General features: G+C 43.4%; 1 protein-coding gene across 14 annotated transcripts in view; it reads right to left on the bottom strand.

Annotated features, from left to right (window-relative positions):
- The window catches only part of NINJ1 (ninjurin 1), a 56847-nt gene extending 39615 nt beyond the window's left edge, over window positions 1-17232 (bottom strand). For 6 of the 14 annotated variants that reach the window (XR_012057840.1, XR_012057841.1, XR_012057843.1 and 3 more), the window contains exons 1-4: window positions 16657-17221; window positions 9522-9756; window positions 5542-5702; window positions 3490-3662 (exon numbers count right to left, since the gene is read on the bottom strand). Coding sequence is in view for 8 of the 14 variants with exons in the window: in XM_072934600.1 (XP_072790701.1) it covers window positions 5548-5702; window positions 9522-9756; window positions 16657-17037 (771 nt within the window). In the remaining 6 variants the exon portion in view is untranslated. 14 annotated transcript variants of the gene reach the window in all.
- Window positions 17233-17644: the final 412 nt, after the last annotated feature.

Below are 17644 nucleotides of genomic sequence, written 5' to 3'. Positions count from 1 at the left end.
TGCTGTAGATGTACTTCCAAAAATGTGTGTTTGCTTCCTGACATGCCCAAGAGCTGTCTGCTATCAATCAGCTCAAGTTGTTCGGTCAGCTCTGCCCATGCTTCTGCCCCCTCTGCTCTCCCACCACTGCGAGTGTCAGGATGGGAATACTTAGTGATGGGAAGAGGAGTGAAACTCCAGGTACAGCTAATACATCACCCTGAAGCACTTGGATGAAACCCAGCCTCTGATGGAAACTCTGCCCTAAGGCCTGCTGTGTCCATGTTGTTATTTATCTTCTCCTGGAGTACCTTCTCTCATTTATTTCAGTTTACTTCTTTCTCTAGGGACATCTCAGCTTCTGTCTCTGGTTTGGGTTTGTTGATCACCTGTGAATATTAGTGGGCTCCAGGAAGACTGCTGAGTGGTGGGGTCCTGCTGGTGGTGCCTCCCCCGGCCCTTTTCAAGCTGCACCAGGATCTGAGAAATGCAGCTGGGCTCAGCTTCTCTTGGGCTTATCAGAAACACCATCTGCTCCAGGAACTGGTGCTGTCCAATTCCTCCCAATGCCCAACCCGACCCTCCCCTGGCACAGTTTGAGGCCATGCTGTCTCCTTCTGTCCTTGTTTCCTGGGAGCAGAGCCAGAACCCCTCAGCTGCCCCCTCTTGTCAGGGAGTTGTGCGGAGCCAAGAGGTCCCCCCTCAGCCTCCTCTTCTCCAGGCTGAGCCCCTTCCCAGCTCCATTCCCTTCTCTGGACACACTCCAGCCTCTCAAGCTCTTTCTTGCTGCGAGGGGCTCAAAACTGACCCCAGAATGTCCAGGACTGGGGATAGGCACTGCCCTGGCCCTGCTGCCGCACCAGGGCTGGAACAGGCCAAGGTGCCCTGGTCCTTCTTACCCACCTGGGCTCCTCCTGTTCAGCCACTGCCACCAGCACCGCCAGGGCCTTTCCTGCCGGCCCTTTCCAGCCCCTCTGGCTCAGCCTGGAGGCTCAGGGGCTGTTGTGACCTAAGGATAGGACCTGGCACTTGGCCTTGTTCACCTTCAGATCACTGGGCTCGGATCCAGCCTCTCCAAACAAAACTATGGAGCCTTCCTGACTGACAGCACATCAATACTCCCAGCAACCTTAATGTCATCTGCAAACTCACTGAGGGTAAAGAAGTTGTTAATTCAAACACCCGAATGGCAGTTGAGGGGATACAGAAACCAGGATAGTGTTTTCTGCTTCGACCTATTTTATATAATATTCAGCATCAGCTAGTTCCAGCAGTTACCTGGTTTAGAAGACATACTTAGAGTGAGTTCCAGTAAATATGGTTTTGTCACCTGCTTCAGTAAGTACAGCTATGCTGAAAATCCCAGCCCAGACTATTCTGGATGCTGAAGAGACTAATGAGAAGGACCATGAGCAGTGCTTACCCTGCCCAGAGCTTATTAAACAGGTGCAAACGGCTGACCTGGCATGAACTGCTCCTCACACAGCCTGGAAAATTAATCTCACTTCATTACTGATGACTTCTTTTTAAAAGAGGTATTTGCCTCCAACCAAGAACTCTGAAAAAGCACAGCAACTCAAGGAAGGAGTCCAAGAATGAGTCAAACGCATGTATTTGTTTGCTGCCCCTCTGAGATACTTGCCCAAATTTTAAAGCAGCACCTGACTTAAAAGAATAATAATCCTGTGATTAAATTATTTATACTTGAAACCAACTTGCAGATGCTTCTGTCTGCTAAAAAATACATGAACTCTGAAGGATTCAAAGACTTAAAATACAGATTTTATGTCTGAAAATGGTTTGCAAATCTTACCTAATTACAAGAAAAGACATGGGAAGCAGCATCAGAAGTGTGACAGCCATGAGTGGGCATGAAGAGTCCTACAGTTGGTGGTTTGTGAAAAATAAATACAGAAAGAAAGTTGTCCTGCGTGCCTCATTCAGAACTTGTTCTGAGTTATGTTTACATTACTACAGCCCACAAAATTAAACCACTGCCTGCTGGATACTGGTTAAGTACATGTTACAATGGAAATGAGGTAACAAAAGACAAATTAGAAAATAAAAAAGAATGTCTATTCCATTACAAATCACACAAGTTTGATTTGTTTCTTACAGAACATATACATGAAAGTCTGGTACACCAACAGGTTTTGAGACATAACCAAAGAGAAAGGTCAGTAGTAAAACCTGTAAATGAGATGAGACACATGAAGTCAATCTTCTATGCTTACGTACAAAGGAGCTTTTGAAAATTGATGCCAAGAAAATTGATTCATACAAATCTGCATCTTGCATCTACATATAAGTGCAACCTAGAAAATTCAGATTTTTCTTACAGCAGGTATGATACTTTGGAAATAAAATGACTAAAATGTTTTTGCTGAAGAAATTCTTGCAACTTACATCATTATTAGCAATAGTGTATTTAGAAAAAGTGTAAGCCCCTGAGCCAGCAGGTAAGAAACTAGAAAATATTTATAACTCTTTATATATATATTTATAAATAAAAACTTAAACATTTATTTTGTTTTAGCCATAAACTCATAAAAGAAACAAAACTGCAGCAATCAATGATGGGAAGAGAGAGAGGAAACTAGAGAGAAAAACTCAATTCATTTTGCCATTTGAATTGCTGCTGACAGGCACTTGGTACCAGTTTAATGGGTAAAGTTTACCCTGGATCTAGTTTACCAGTTGAGCCTAGAAAAGGTGGCACTTCTAATACAGTTTCCAGTAATTTGATATAAGAAAGATCCTTTTACAATGAAGGTGGTGAGACCCTGGCACAGGTGCCCAGAGCAGCTGTGGCTGCCCCTGGATCCCTGGCAGTGCCCAAGGCCAGGCTGGACAGGGCTTGGAGCAGCCTGGGACAGTGGAAGGTGTCCCTGCCCAGGGCAGGGGATGGAACAAGATGACCTTTAAAGGTCCCTTGAATCCAAACTACTCTATGACTCAAACAAATAAATATAATGCACAGAATACACAGAAGAGCAGTTCATGGTAAAAAAACATTAAGTTAGGTTATTTGTGTCTGTGCATGAAGGACAGGACATTTTAAATGTGTACAGAACAAACAATACAAATGATTACCTGTGAACAAAGCTAGGCAAAAGAATGCTGCTTGTTTCTGTTTGTCTCATCTTTCCTTTAGCTAGAGTGGGAAAAAAAAGCAAACAAAAAGCTGTGCAAAAGCACAGCTACCTTTATACGCTGCAAAGGAAGTGCCCTGCTGGGCTACAGAGTACATGGGTTTGGTGCCAAGCTGTGAAATAAAGGACAATGTGACCATGCCAGAATCAAAGGCCTGACATTTCTTACCATCATCGAAATGACAGATTGCCACAAATACCAAAGGCATGCAAAAAGAAAAGTCCTGTGAAATGCTACCAGATGATATTTCCTTGTTTCATGAATTTATGCTACTTCTCTGAAAAAAAAAAATTAAGTTTCTTCAGAAATTGAAATGCCAATATTCCAGAAAAACAGCATCCTTAGGGCAAAACTAACCTTTTCTTAGTTTAAATATTAACACATGGGAAAATTTCAGGTATACAAGTGTGTTGGAAGCTTGAGAAAGCTGCTTGCTGTGTCCAGCTTCTTAAAAAAATTTTTCTTTCCCCACTGTGTCCAGTGTAATTGGCTCAACTGGAAATGGCATCTAAAATGAATGCTCCAGGTCTCTGAAACACAAAGACATTGATATTTTAGTGATACAGGAATTATTGTGAATGACACATTTGGTTTAAAGGGGGAATTAAATTTTCTGTGGAAAAGGGTGCATAACAGTAAAGGTGTAGCCAGGACATAGTGGCCAACCACTTCTCTCAGGGGTTTGAGGAGACTGCGGCAACAGACTGAAAACCACTTAATTTTCAGGTTACATGCAGATGATCAGATGTTTTTAGCAAAGGCAATAGGTACAAATGAGCAAACAACAGCTTTAATGTTCCAAAGCAACACAGAACTTTCACATTTAACAAGTCTGCAGCAAAAAATAGGTTCTGGACACCACATTTGGCTGTTTAATTAAGAAACTACATGTGTGAAAGCATGGAGGCAGGAGCCCACAGCTGCTGGTTCTGTTCTGAGCTTCCTCATGCCTATTTCACACCCTAGTCTCTGCTTCTGTCCCTGATATTGTGTGTTTCGTCCCATGAAGGCTGCTAAAATTCCAATAATCCTTCATGCAGCTCTCTAGGTTTTGCCAGTGTAATTTTGGGGTTAGTGCTTCAGTACTGCTTTAACATATACTGCTGAAGTCAACATTCTACCTGCATTTTGGATAATAGCTCAGATAATTTATGCACTTTTTGCTGTTAAAATTAAATATGTATAAGTCTGTTTGTAGTGACTATGGCCAGAAAATGCATTAAAAGTATCTTGTTTCACTGCCAGAATTTCACAGGTTTTGGTTAAAGCAGAAAATTACACCCACACCCTGATATAAATACTGCAGTTTTTCATTTTCCTAGTATTTTTTACACTGATTTGCCCCCATGCTGTTTTGACTGATGATAAATTTTGGTTTGACTCCCATTCTTGTTGCAGATTTCTGTTGCACCATTCATCTGCAGAGTAATGGTTTAAAGGCCTTGTATCTTCTTTTTCATGGAGAAAGGGTTTCCTGTAGAAGTTTGCACAAAGCAGTAATGTTACTTGCACGGCTGTCTGTGAAGTACAGAGTGCAACCATGGCCTGTCAGCCCAGTCACTCCTTCTTCAGCAGGTCTCTGACCCTGGGCTGAGATCTGGGAGACCAAGTGCCAGAGCAATGTTGGCATGCACAGACTTAGCAGTACTATTTTAAAGGCAGATGCTCATCATGGTGCTTCTTGCATTACAAGCCTATAATTTGGGTTTATCTCCTCCCAAACTGCTCATCATAGCTATGATGCTAGGAAGATACCCAGTTTGATCCCCACAATTCCTATATTCATCCTTCTGTATAAATAAAGAACAAAGCTGCAAGTGCAAGCAGAGCAACAACATTGTCCTAAAGGGCCCCATCTGAAGTGATAGTGCTCATCTTCATGAGCTGAGACTCCCACAGAGCAAAGCCCTACCCTGTGGAGGACAGAGGAACCACACGATCTGGAGCCAGCCTAGGAACTGAGAGGCTCCAGCATGTGCAGTGTTACATGTCAGATTTAACAGCCCTAGCTACTTGGAAACAAGACTGTCTTCCGTGTTAAGTAACAGGCTGGATGCAAACCTTCCTTAAAAAAAGCAGAGGCATTTGGAGAAAGCAGAACAACATTATTTCCCTTATTGTCTCAGTCAGCAGCAAGGAAAAGGAGTACCTAGGCCAGGACAATTCTTACACTTCCTACGGGTGACACGTGCTGACATCAACTTTTGAACTCCATATTCACAAACACATTGTAATAATTTATCAGTTCCCAGCAGCTTCTGCTTTTGCACTAATGGGAAGTGAGCTCAGGTATCTGCAAGAACTTGAACAGTACAGATCAGCCTGTGGCTGTTTCTAAAATGCCCCAGTGTGCCCTGCATTCCTGGATGCCGTGCCTTGCTACCTCATGCTGCAGGAGATCACACTCACCTGGTCTTACTGTCTTGATGCTGGCTCAGCAACTGGTTTCTGCACTCCAAAGGCAGTGATAAAAACATTCACAACTACTATAATGAATACCAGTCCAGTTGCAAGGTTGTTGAGGAAATTCAGCTTTCCATGCTTTGCAGGGTTGTTAAGGTCATATTTTACTTCAAAGAGAAAGGAGAAAAAAATGTTTAATAATATGCATATTTCAAAATCCAGAATAAAAGGTTTCATACTGCTGCAGTTATCTTATGCTAAGCTATCTGGATCATATTTAAAAGGGAAGTCAGATTCTGCAGTGTCAGTGGGAAGGGGAAGGTCTGTAACCACAAGGAGCTTATTAACTTCCAGTTATTAGCATCTAATCTCTGTGGAGACACATGGGAAGTAATGGATGCACAAACATCACGAGAAATCTTTCAAGTTTGTGATGTTTTGATGCCTAACTTTGTTGCAGACGTTAAGCACTTAAAAATTATTTCAGTCTTGAATACCTGAAGCTTAAAGTCCTGACAGGATTAAGTTAAATTTCCTAGTTAAAATGCTACAAATCTCGTTACCAGTGCTGGATTTTTTCTGTACTGGTGCCCTTCCCCAGCTTGTATTCCCTTGTACTCCCTGCCTTCGCCCTGATTCTGTTTTTAGAAAGCAAGGGTACTCTATCTATTAAAGAGGGAGATGTCAGAGCAGTGTAGCTGCAGTCCTTTCTACAGAGAGCATCTGCTGTGTAAACATTTTGCTTTGTTTCTTGCAGCTGTTTTTCGGTTGAACTGCTAAAGGGAGTGAGGGAGGCTCACACAAGCATTAATGTAGTGTAAGCTTTGATTGCAGGCTTTGTGATAGCAGACAAGTTAGTTACATTGGGCTGATAATAGGTTTGGTTCAAGACAGTGAGAAGTCTGGGGCATCTGCCTGGCATCATCAAATCATTAAGGCTGGAAAAGATCTCCAAGGTCATCAGGTCCAACTTTGACCAAATACTATCACACCCATTGAAACACCATGTGAAAATCCAACAGTTTCCTGTCTCTGCTCTCTGGCAGCAAGGGCCTGCAGCTGAGACCCTTGCTACATTCCTTTGATGCTGATGGAGTGAGTGCTGATGAATTATGGAGCATGTTTTGAGAATGGGTTTTGTCTGTTGAGACTCCAAGTTCTCAACAGCATAAATCACTGGAGCTTGTGTCTGCATGTGAACAATATGTGAGAGAAAGTTTATACAGCAACAAAAAACCTAGAGCTCCTTCTAATGGGCACATACATAGACATACAGCTTATGACTCTACCACACAAAATAAATTTTGTTACTTGCTTGTACCATCATCACCCTGTTCCATACAGCAGAAGTGAACCATTGAACCAATATCCCTTGCTGTTGAAGCACTTAAGTGGTTGCAAACACACTCGTGATGCTGAAGTGCTAACAGCCAGGTTCACCTGGGATCCCTAATAATGCTGGTTGGGTTTCAAGGAATTCTGAGCACCTGCTCAAGTCCTGTTTGCTAGCACAGTGTAGTCAAACATCACAGGCCAAGAGCATTGAATAACCATGTGGGGGAACTACCCTGGGAAGCCACTGCACACTACTGCAGGCATGAAATAATCTACCTTCAGTACTACTTCAACCTTAAAATGAGCTTACACGAAAAAGGATGTAAAGCATCTGGAAGCATGTGGATGCTTGCACCCCAACAGGACCTGGAAGGACTGCCATGTGAATGCAGAATAAATGAAAATGAATCATTAGTTCTGAAACATGGGACAAGAGCATTTGAGACAGCTGGATAAAAATGGAAAGGCAATGCTGGCCTGACCTATTATGTGATTTAAAAGCAATAACACTGAAAGGCAAACTGTCACTTTCAGAGCTGTCCCTTTGTCCAAAGGAGGGTCAGAGAAGACAAGTAATACTTGTCAGTTTAGGAAGAGCTCTAAACTTTTAAGTAGAATTACAGTAATCCCATCTTTGTAATTATAGCACTTAAGATGAGGGTGTTTGCGAACATATTCTTAAGAACAGTTATTCTTCAAGTATTTTATTATAGTGGATTACTATGATTTCATGCCACTGAAACTATTTCAAGACATTCTTTGCTTTTCTTCCAAAAAGTTAAGGTCCCCAAATCACTTCCAAGGACAAGTTTGCTGAACATTTCTCACATTGTTTTTGGGAAAGGATCTTTAGAAGGAGGAAAAGCTTTTAATACCTAGTAGAAACTGTGAGAGCAGGTGGCTTCCAGGATAAAACCCTGACTCAAGGAAAGAAACTGGATGGTGGCACAGACTTGAAGAAATAGAATTTCATGGCTGGACAGAAACAAACTATTCCTGCAAGCCAAAACCCCAAAACTAGAAAATATACATTGTGAAATGCAAGTTCTTGCTCTGATGCCTGCATCTTCATACCTTTGTGTCCTATTTTGTGTCTTCGACCTCAGCAGGACAACACTGCTCCAAGAGTGCATCACCATAAGCCAAGGTCTCTGTTACCCTCAATGTGACAAAGATAAAATTGACAGCAATCTGTCACAGTACAATCTGGCTTGTACTGGGCAATTAATCTGACTATAAATAAGAAACCCAACTGGTTCCATAAACTGGCCCCTGGGTTGACAGACAGGAACCTCAACCAATTACATTCCATCCTAAGCTGCAGACATCTCCCTGGTCAGGAGCTGGGCTGTGTGGGGATCAGAGCAATCAGCAGTTGAGACCAGGGTTTTCAAATTCCCTATATATACTAGGTTTGGACACCAAAACATGCTGTTTGTCCCATGGAGCTTTGAGGTATGTGTGTTGTCCCTGTCTCCGACCAGCGAACAAACGGAACACGTGGCCCGTAACCTAACAGCAATTTAAACTGTTTCAGCAGTGTCTTGCAGAAACAAGCATTAAAAAGCAGTATCTCAGCATATACTGAGAAATTATTGCCCAACAGAAGGGAGCTTGTTTACAGCCTCAAAGCTCACTGAAGCAACCAGGGAGATGCCTTCAACTGAGGAACACAGAAGTATTTAGCTGATTTTTCCATTACTCACTTCCCACATCTGCCAGAATCCACAGGTTGGTTTTTTTTTCATACCATGTGTGAACTCTTTTCAGTTACATTAGGCCCAAGGTCAGTTCCCACTAAGGTAAAGGATGACATTTGAAAAACATTATGAGAATAAATGATCCCATATCACTAGCAGAAATGATCCATAGCTGTTTCCTACCAGTGGCAGTATCATTTATTCCAGCTGGGCAATGGTAGATGCAGTTTGATTGCAACATAGCCAAGCTAAAGACAACATGCCACATTAACATGACAATGGACATTTTGACTTTCACTTCCCTTTTGGAGATCCACATTCACAATATTTTCTTATATGCTATGGAAGAAGTACATTTCAGTCATAAGATTAAGTAACAGGTCTTGCTAAAAACATTATTATGAAACTGGATAGACTGCATTATTCTAGCTGGCCTACTGATGTTTCTTTTACAGTATTTCATAACTTTCCTTCCTCCTCAGGCTTTCTGGAGGAAAAACTATTCATAGCATGGACAAATGAGTAGGAGGAAGTTGATAAAAATTGGAAGATTTGACATAAAGTTGCCCTTCCTCCCGTTGTTGCAGTATTTCTATGGTTTCAAGAGAAAATATGTATTTTTGGACATTAGGAAAAATTTCTTCACTATAAGGGTTGTCAAGCATTGGGAACAGGCTTCCCAGGAAGTGGTTGAGTCATCACCCCTGGAGATAAATAAAAGACGTGCAATTGTGATGTTTATGTACATGGTTTAGCGGTAAACACGGCAGTGCTGGACTAACTTTTGGACTAGATGATCTTACAGGTCTTTTCCAACCTAAATGATTCTGTGATTCTAACCTGAATTGGTTCTGAGATAAAGGCTTTTTAAAAAGTGTGTATATTTGCCATCTTATAGGCTGTGTCCTGTAAAAAAAATACAAGTCAGTGGTTCTTGCTGTTGCTACCTACCAAGGAATATTAGGAGCACTCCCACCATAACTTGCAGGGTGAGCGACAGACCGATGAGAATGATCAGTGGGACGTAGAAGGAAAAGGAGGGCCCTTGCTCCATGACAGCTTTGAGCTGGGAGGCATTGGCCATCAGCAGGGCGATGTCCAGCATGCTCTCGGCCGCGCTCTTCTTGTTGGCGTAGTGGTTGATGTTGATGGGTCTGTTCCTTTGGAACCACTGCCACCTTCTGCGCTGGAGCCAGCAGAGAGAAAAATGGTTATTCATGTCTCTTAATTGATGGTCAGTGAGACATCACTTGGCCCATCAAATGATTCCTGTGATTATATGGGCAGAGCCACAGCAGTGCTGAAATCTTCTGTGCAGCTTTCCCACTGTTAGCCCTGGCCTCCATAAGGTGAGCAGAAAGCAGTGCCTGCTTCTATTGCCCTTTGGCACTTTTTCCAGCTTGCCTATAGGATCAGTCTAAACAGTCAGCATGTTCCTACCCTGGGAAATGAAGAGGCTGGAAAGGCTGGGAGGGGAAAACCACTGTATCACAATCCAGCAAATCAACAGGTTGTTGTGACTAATTAACTCCTGAAGGTACACTTAAGAATACAGCTATTTAGTAAATTCACTTTCCTTACATACCCAAAAAGTTCCTTCATTGCTCTTGAGTCTTCTTTTAAGGACTGATGTGAAGTTGGCCACTGTGTGAGCTTTGCTTGCTCTCCTTTCCTTGCTACTCCTTTCTCCACCACACCACTGTCCAGGGCCATCCATACACCTGTACACAGATGTTTTTCCACTTAACTGTCATATGATGTGTTGCTGCCAAGAATTGCCCACTTAAAAGAGAATCTTTCTTTCCCCATTTTCACATCAGCTGGTTTTGGGTGGTTTTTAATTTGTTTGTTTTTTTTTAATTGCTCTGCAAACAAACGGGAAAATAAAAACCAACTGTAGGGCAAACTTAGGGCTAGATAACCCAACAGGATAAATATATGAGTGTTTCCTGATGATGATTCATGTGACCTGACTTGAAATTTGACTGCTGGTCTCCCAGAGGTGGATTAGATGCAGCTTAGGGTAACTTAGCTGCCCAACTCCACGAGGAACGAAGCGTAAGTGATCCTCTATCATGCTGTCTCTGAACAGTTAGGAATTTCATTATTTCTGCTCTTTCTTCTAGACTTTAAAAATAATAGACAAATATATGAAAAGTAAGCTTATTCTAGCTATCTTCTTTAAACCTACTTCTTAAGAGACATTTTTACTGTCCAAATGTGTTCCTGCTTGCCAGACTCCTGTGAAAGGAGTCTGGCTTTGCAGGTTAGCTCAAATGTAGAAAACCCTCGAATTACTCTCCTGAGCAGCACTAAACATTATCAACTCCCAAGCCAGGCTTGCCACAGTCCAAACCTAAAAGCATCCTTTTAAACAGGGTAGATATTCGTGTACACACTGCCAGTTTTTTCAGGGCATTTAAATACCAAACTTGACCTGTTTTCACCAGACATGTTGTCATCCATCACAAGCCTAAATATTTGACTGAGTGTAATAGGGCAGCAGCAAATGTCAGAGGTTTTTCTCAGCCTGTGATCTTGCCTTCACCAGGAAAAATAACCTGTAATCATGAAAACCCTAGAAATATTCACTTCCCGTCTCCGGACTGATGCTAGAAAACCATAAAACAAAAATCCAAAAAAAAGAGCAAATTAGCCTTGTCTTCTGAGGGCAAGCTGAAGGCCACTCCCAGAGGTATTGAAGCTGATGCAGTCAGCACTAAATGGGCTAAATGGACACTTTTTAAGATCAGACTGTGTGCTACACAGCCATATACACACAAGTAATGAAATAAGAGATGTTGCCTTAACCTCAGGAGAGTGACAGTACGTACAACAGAAATTATAGTAGAACATGGTTATATGGCTTTAAGGTATCAGGGGGATTCCAGGCATGCAGAAATGCATGCAGCCCACAGCACCAAACACTCACTGTGCTGCGACCACCCACAGGACCGTGGAGAGGGACAGTGGAATGTCTGGAGGTAAAAGAACGCTTTTCCTGCAGGTGTCACTTGGCTAAAGAGCAGTATGCATTGCATGAGACCTGCTTCAGTCTCAGTGCAACCAAAACACCTCCTCACACACATTCAACATTCAAATTCCCTGGTAGAGACATGCTAAGCGCATGTGTTCATGTCTGCAAAGGAGTTTGAGCCAAGCCAGCACATGCATTCACATGTGTGTAAGAGGCATGTGCAGCTGGGACTCCATTCCCTGCAGTATTCCCTGTCTGCCTTCAGGTCCCTAGTGCTGCAAAGCTTCAGCCTCACAGCACAACAACCTGCCCTGCTGGTCTGTGCACAGTTAGACAAAGGACAGGAGTGAAAAGCCTCTCCCTTTTGCTCCAACTGTGACTGGAAGAATCCCATGGCAGAGCTGATTTTCACAGTGACATGGTGCTGTCCCAACAGGCAGTGCCACTTTAGGTCTCCTCACAGAAGCAGGGGCTGTTTGTTTGCCCAGAGCACTGCACTCTGCAAGGATAAAGCTACAATGTCATAAATGGGCACATTTTTGGTTCTGTAAGATGGAACCTTCACTCCAAGATTGTATGGTACTGGTTCACAGTCCCTCTGTGTAAGTACAGACTCTGTGTCTGCTTTGCTTCGCTCCCCATTTCAATGGTACACCCAGAAAAACTGAGTCCCTTTGAAATACAGGAAGGATTTATTGGTTACATTTATTAAAAAGCAAATAAAAGCAGCTCTGCAGGAATTTCCTTAGTGCTGGGTTTAATGAATCACAGCTAAGTCCCACCTGGTGATTCAACAGGAAGGAAACAGTACTGAAAATGGAAATATTTGAAAACAATAAAGTATCTTTGCTAAACACAGTAAATTGTTATAGAAAGGTTACAGCAGTTTTCTTTCTATTTGGGGTTAGTTATTTTGTGGGCCAACAGCCTTGATTGAAAATGAGAATGGATGAGAATGACCTCTGGGTTTGTAATGCCATAGAGCAAGCTTCCTGAAAATCTTGTGTTTAGGAATAAGTCTGAATTGTAAAACAATGGAAACTTTCTAAATAATAATGAAGCTGTACAGAACTAAAGCTGAGCCATACTGAACTTAGTGGGTCTGCTCTTTACTGTGTTCTACCAATCAGAACTGTTAAAAAGATGCTAAAAAGCAATTTTGTTTAAAAAGTAATTTACTATGGTTTTGAAGTATTAGTCTTTCAGAAAAATATGACATGGCTAATTTTCCTAGATCTCTGAGGGGAAATTTTGCATTTGGAAAAAATTCTAGTTAAATCAAAAAAGAGATGGTTCAGACATTAAAGGAATAATAGAATAATACAGGACTAAAAAAGAACACTATTTCAGAACTTTTGTTTTTTTCTAAGATCAAACATACAGTTACAGGATTGAACTAGCAACTTGACACTAGTATTTAATAATACTTATAGTTGTAGAATTTCTGTCCACATCTCCATCACCTACACACTGAAATTGCGAAGGGCCATATATGACCACTCTTAAGTTAGACTTCCCCTCCAACTCAGAGATCTTCCTGATTTAAAAACAACCAGGTAAAATATTCAACAAAGAAAAAAAGTATTCTTCCAATGAAAGTATTTTAAGTCATATCAGTCATATAATGGATGATTACAGAATCACAGAATAGGTTGAGTTGGAAGGACCCACAGGGACCACCCAGTCCAGCCCCTGGTCCTGCACAGACACCCCAACAATCCCATGCTGGGCATCCCTGGCAGTGTTGTTCCTGCAGCTCTGGCAGCCTCGGGGCTGTGCCCATTCCCTGGGAGCCTGGGCAGTGCCAGCACCCTCTGGGGGAAGAATCTTTCCCTGAGATCCATCCTAACCTTCCCTGACACAACTCCAGGCCATTCCTGCAGGTCCTATCACTGGTCACCACAAAAAGACATCAGTGCCCCTCCTCTGCCACTCACAAGGAGTTGTTGACCCCAGTGAGTCTCCCCTCAGCCTCCTCTTCTCCAGCTGAGCAGACCAAGACTTCCCCCCTAGGCCCTTCACCATCCTCTTGGCCTCCTTATCTCTAATGGATCATTTGTACACCTCCTCAGAAAATACTCTGTGGTTTATCTTTCAAAAAAACATTAGATCACTTGTTCAGTTTAAGCACTGATGCAATAGAGAAATACCCCTACCCCTGGCTCTGGAATGAATCATCAGTTTCATTTCGCATGGAAATTCTATTTTGAGGAGAGGGAGGACATGTTCACCCAAGTACCAACCCAGTGTAACATTAACTAGTTTGTGAAAACTCTGCAGTTACATGCTGTGGCTGCAGGCAAATACAAAAAAAAAAAAAAAAATTTAGCATGTGTTTGTATTTCATAGACATCACGATTTTCTAGCAGCTCCAAAACCCTGCGCTAAAGAAGAATCACTTTTATACAAACAGAACATGCAACCATGACTACATCAAGAAAAAAACTGTGGCAATCATGTTGACTCCTTGTTGACTCCTGAGAGCTAAAAAAGTTAATATTAAAAAAGGGAAAAGTACAGTCTGCTGAGGGCCAAGCCCTATTTTCCTAAAGATGTACTGGTTCCAGGATCCAGTTAAAATATTTCCACTCATTAAATTACTGTAAAATAATCAGCACATCTCATGACTAAATTTGTGAAATGAAGGAGTAACTTAAATTTGTTCACACAGCTATTTAAATAGAAGTCTGCTCCTGCATAATTTTTTCTGCCTTGCATTATTACTACTCACTCCAGTCATTTGGGCTTACAATACTATTTCTCACAACTGGGTTGTGGACTGTCTATTTTGCGTGGTTGTGTGGTTAACACACTGTTTGTTTAGTCTAGCTACTTAAAAAACATGCAAGCAAAAACTTATCACCAATAGTATCAATATCTGGAGTATATAGAACACTCCAAATTAAGTTTGATATGAGTAATGAGAACATATCATTTCAGGCTATATGCAGCAAATAATTTCAAGTTCCTACAGGCTGGTTACTTGCAGTATGATGCGAAGAAACTGCCATGTTTCAAATTACTTTAATGTTCCAAATTACTCCTGAATTAATATATGGACTTCAACACATTTTTAGGAATAACATCATTAAAACTGTTTATTTCTACTATCCAATTCTTGTTCACCTTTTTCATAGCTCTTTTTTAACTCCTTCATCTAACACATCCTGTTAGCTTGGAAACACTAAACTAGATTTTACAACATGGTGGATGGAGAGTGTTTCAATATGGATCATGACCAAAGAAAGCAACTAGATGGATGAAAGAACAGTTATAATCTGTATTTGTTTGAACAGATCCTTTGAAGATGAGATACTTCTGCTAGGCGTATTAGTCAGTGAGGTGCATCACACCAGTCCAATCCTAGAAGCAAGGAATTTCTTGCTTCCAAAAGCCTGACAGCTGCTAATAAAATGTATTCAAATGAATGCTGGAGTAAAAATAAACCACATCAAACCACCGTGTCACCACTTGTTCAGAACTATGGAGAGCTTAACTGGTCTTTTTAAAACTTTTATGCTTTGATTGCTTTGAAGGTAACAACTGCACCTGCATTTCATATCAGCTCTTCTGCATGAGAAAGCAGTGGTCTGTGGCACAGGTGTGCAAGAGAGTCTGTTTTGAGGAGAGGACATCCAGGACATCCCAGATGCTGGAAAGGGTGGGAAGGAAACAAGAGTGACCCATGTTCCAATGCCTGTGCATTCCTCAAAGCAGACACACTTTTGAGTCCAATACAGAAGATCCAGGCAGCTGCAGATGGTCTCTCGAGGTTTAAGTGGCTGCTGAGCTGGGATATTCTTTTGTTTGTGTGAATTGTGAACACTGGCAGATTTTTAAAGGCATCTTCTATTCAGAGAGGGTTTTTGAAAAATATGTTCCCATCTGTTTTACCTTGCATATACTTTTGTGTGTGTGTGAGAAAATTTAAAAAGTGTTTATGAAGTTCACTGAAGTGCCACTGTATACATTTAAAACAATGGAATAGCATGTCTCACTGCTTATTCTTTATATGGCACTCACTGAGAACTTGAGTTTTGATGGAAAGATGTAACAAAATGAGGGTTGCTTGCAACTGAAGATGAAGTAAAACAGGAAAGTTGCTGAAAAATTATTGGAGCAGACCACATTGGGGAAAAAAAACCCCATCAAGAGTACTTGTGATGCAATCACAAAGCTGTGTCAAGAAAATGAGAGAACTCCTGAGAAGTCAGAGGTTTAGAGGAAAACACTCCAGACCACCAGTTTGACTTGCATATCCCAGTCTTGATTAACTTTAGGTAGAATTTCCAGGATTTATTAAAAACAGATTTTTATTTTTCTTGTTTTCATATTCATGACTCCAAGGGTTTGTAAGGGAGGGAGGGTTGGAGGAAGGACAGATGTGCTACACAATCAGCCCAGTCAGTCTGAACGCTTCGCCAGTGACACCAGAAGAGGGTTTAGAAGGTTTCTGTGTAGTAGAGACTTAGGCTGGAGTAAGAGCTGCCTTTGGAGTTTAGTCCTTTCCAAAATAAGATAAAAGACATTCTTTTACCCATCTGTTTTCTTCAGATAAGTGGCATGTTCTGCAACATCCTTTATACTTAAACAGAATGCGGATGAGTATTTCCCAGCTAGGATGTCTGGTGATGTTTCGAGTACACATAGTATGAAAAAGCTGGGTATTCTTGTTTTTATTTTGATTACTGCATAGAAATTAATCATCCAGGCACGACCACTTCACTAACTCCTCCTAGCTTTGTAACTGCTTATCCTGCGCGGATATCCTCTCCCGAGCCAGCTGGGTGGACAGAGCCCTGCGGGTGCGGCGAGCTGCGGGCTGTCCCCGGGCGAGGAGGGCCCCGGTGACAGACGACAGCCGCAGGAGCAGGAGCGGCCGGGGATGCTGTGCCCGGCCCTGCCCGGCCGCACGGACCCGCGCAGCGGCCTCCAGCAGGAAGGGCGCGGAGTGCGCGGCAGGCAGGTAAAACAGCAATAACCGAGCAGCACCGACCACCACCGCGCCCCGCGGAGTCCCCGTCCCGCCCGGCCTCGGGAGGGGCACACCGGGACGGACACGGCGCCGGGAAGGATGCGGACGCCGGCTCCCACCGCCCCGGCCCTCACCTGCTCCTCGGCCGCCGACTCCGCGCCCTCCGCCGTCCCGTTGAGTTCGTGGGTCTCGCTGCCGGAGTCCATCGCGGCCGCCCGGGACAAGAGGGACACGGGCGGGGGCCGAGGGGAGGATTCCCCGCGGAGCAGCGGTTCCCGGAGCGGGCCCGGCCTGCCCGCACGGCTCCGGGGCCACTCCCGCCGGCGGGGCCGCCCTCCCCCGCCTCCTCGCCGGGCTCCCCCGGGCTCCCCCTCCCTTCCCGCGGGCGGAGGGTTCCGCGCAGGGCCGGGCCCGGCGGAGCTCAGCGCTCGCCCAGCGCCCCGGGCGGGCGGGCGGAGCCGGGCAGAGGCTTCACGGGCACCGGCCAAACCCAGCCGGCCCGGGCTGGGCCCCATTTCCTAGTGCTGGCCAGGAATCACGCTGCGTATTATTCTGTATGAAGAGAATTGGTAATGAATGCGAATGGCTCATTTCAGAAATCTTTCTTGACAAAGCGGAAAGCTGTTGTGGTGTGTTTAGCTTTGAATCCATGTTTGTCCCCCCCGTTCTCCTCCCTAATCCCCTCCCTTTCCCAGTTGCCAATTTTCCCAAGTCCTTCCCTAACCTCCTCCCTGCCAAGTTGTCAATCCTCCCTATCCCTGCCCCTTTCTCCAGAGAGTTCTGTGTCTATCTTGTTGCCCTCCACACCCCATTTGTTATTTTGTATTATTCCCCCCCTCCCATTTTCCCTGATAGGCTCATAAGCTATTTGCCCCACCTTATACTCCTCTCTTACCATATACTCATTGGTTCACTTTCCTATACCCCTACTCCTGAGCTGCTCTATAAAAACTTCTGTTCACCGCCCCGAAAGCCCCGGGGTGGGTCCGTGTTGTCCCACCCTAAGTCCCGTGTCCTCACTGTGTGTCCCTGCCGAGAACTGGGAATTGCAGCAGGGAACAGTCGCGCCCCTGCCGCAGCCGCCCCGCGCTGCTACAGAAGGCTAAAGTTTGATTTTTTTTT

The sequence above is a fragment of the Taeniopygia guttata genome, chromosome 12, assembly GCF_048771995.1.
Source record: "Taeniopygia guttata chromosome 12, bTaeGut7.mat, whole genome shotgun sequence".
NCBI lineage: Eukaryota > Metazoa > Chordata > Aves > Passeriformes > Estrildidae > Taeniopygia > Taeniopygia guttata.
This window is presented reverse-complemented; position numbering and strand designations above follow the sequence as displayed.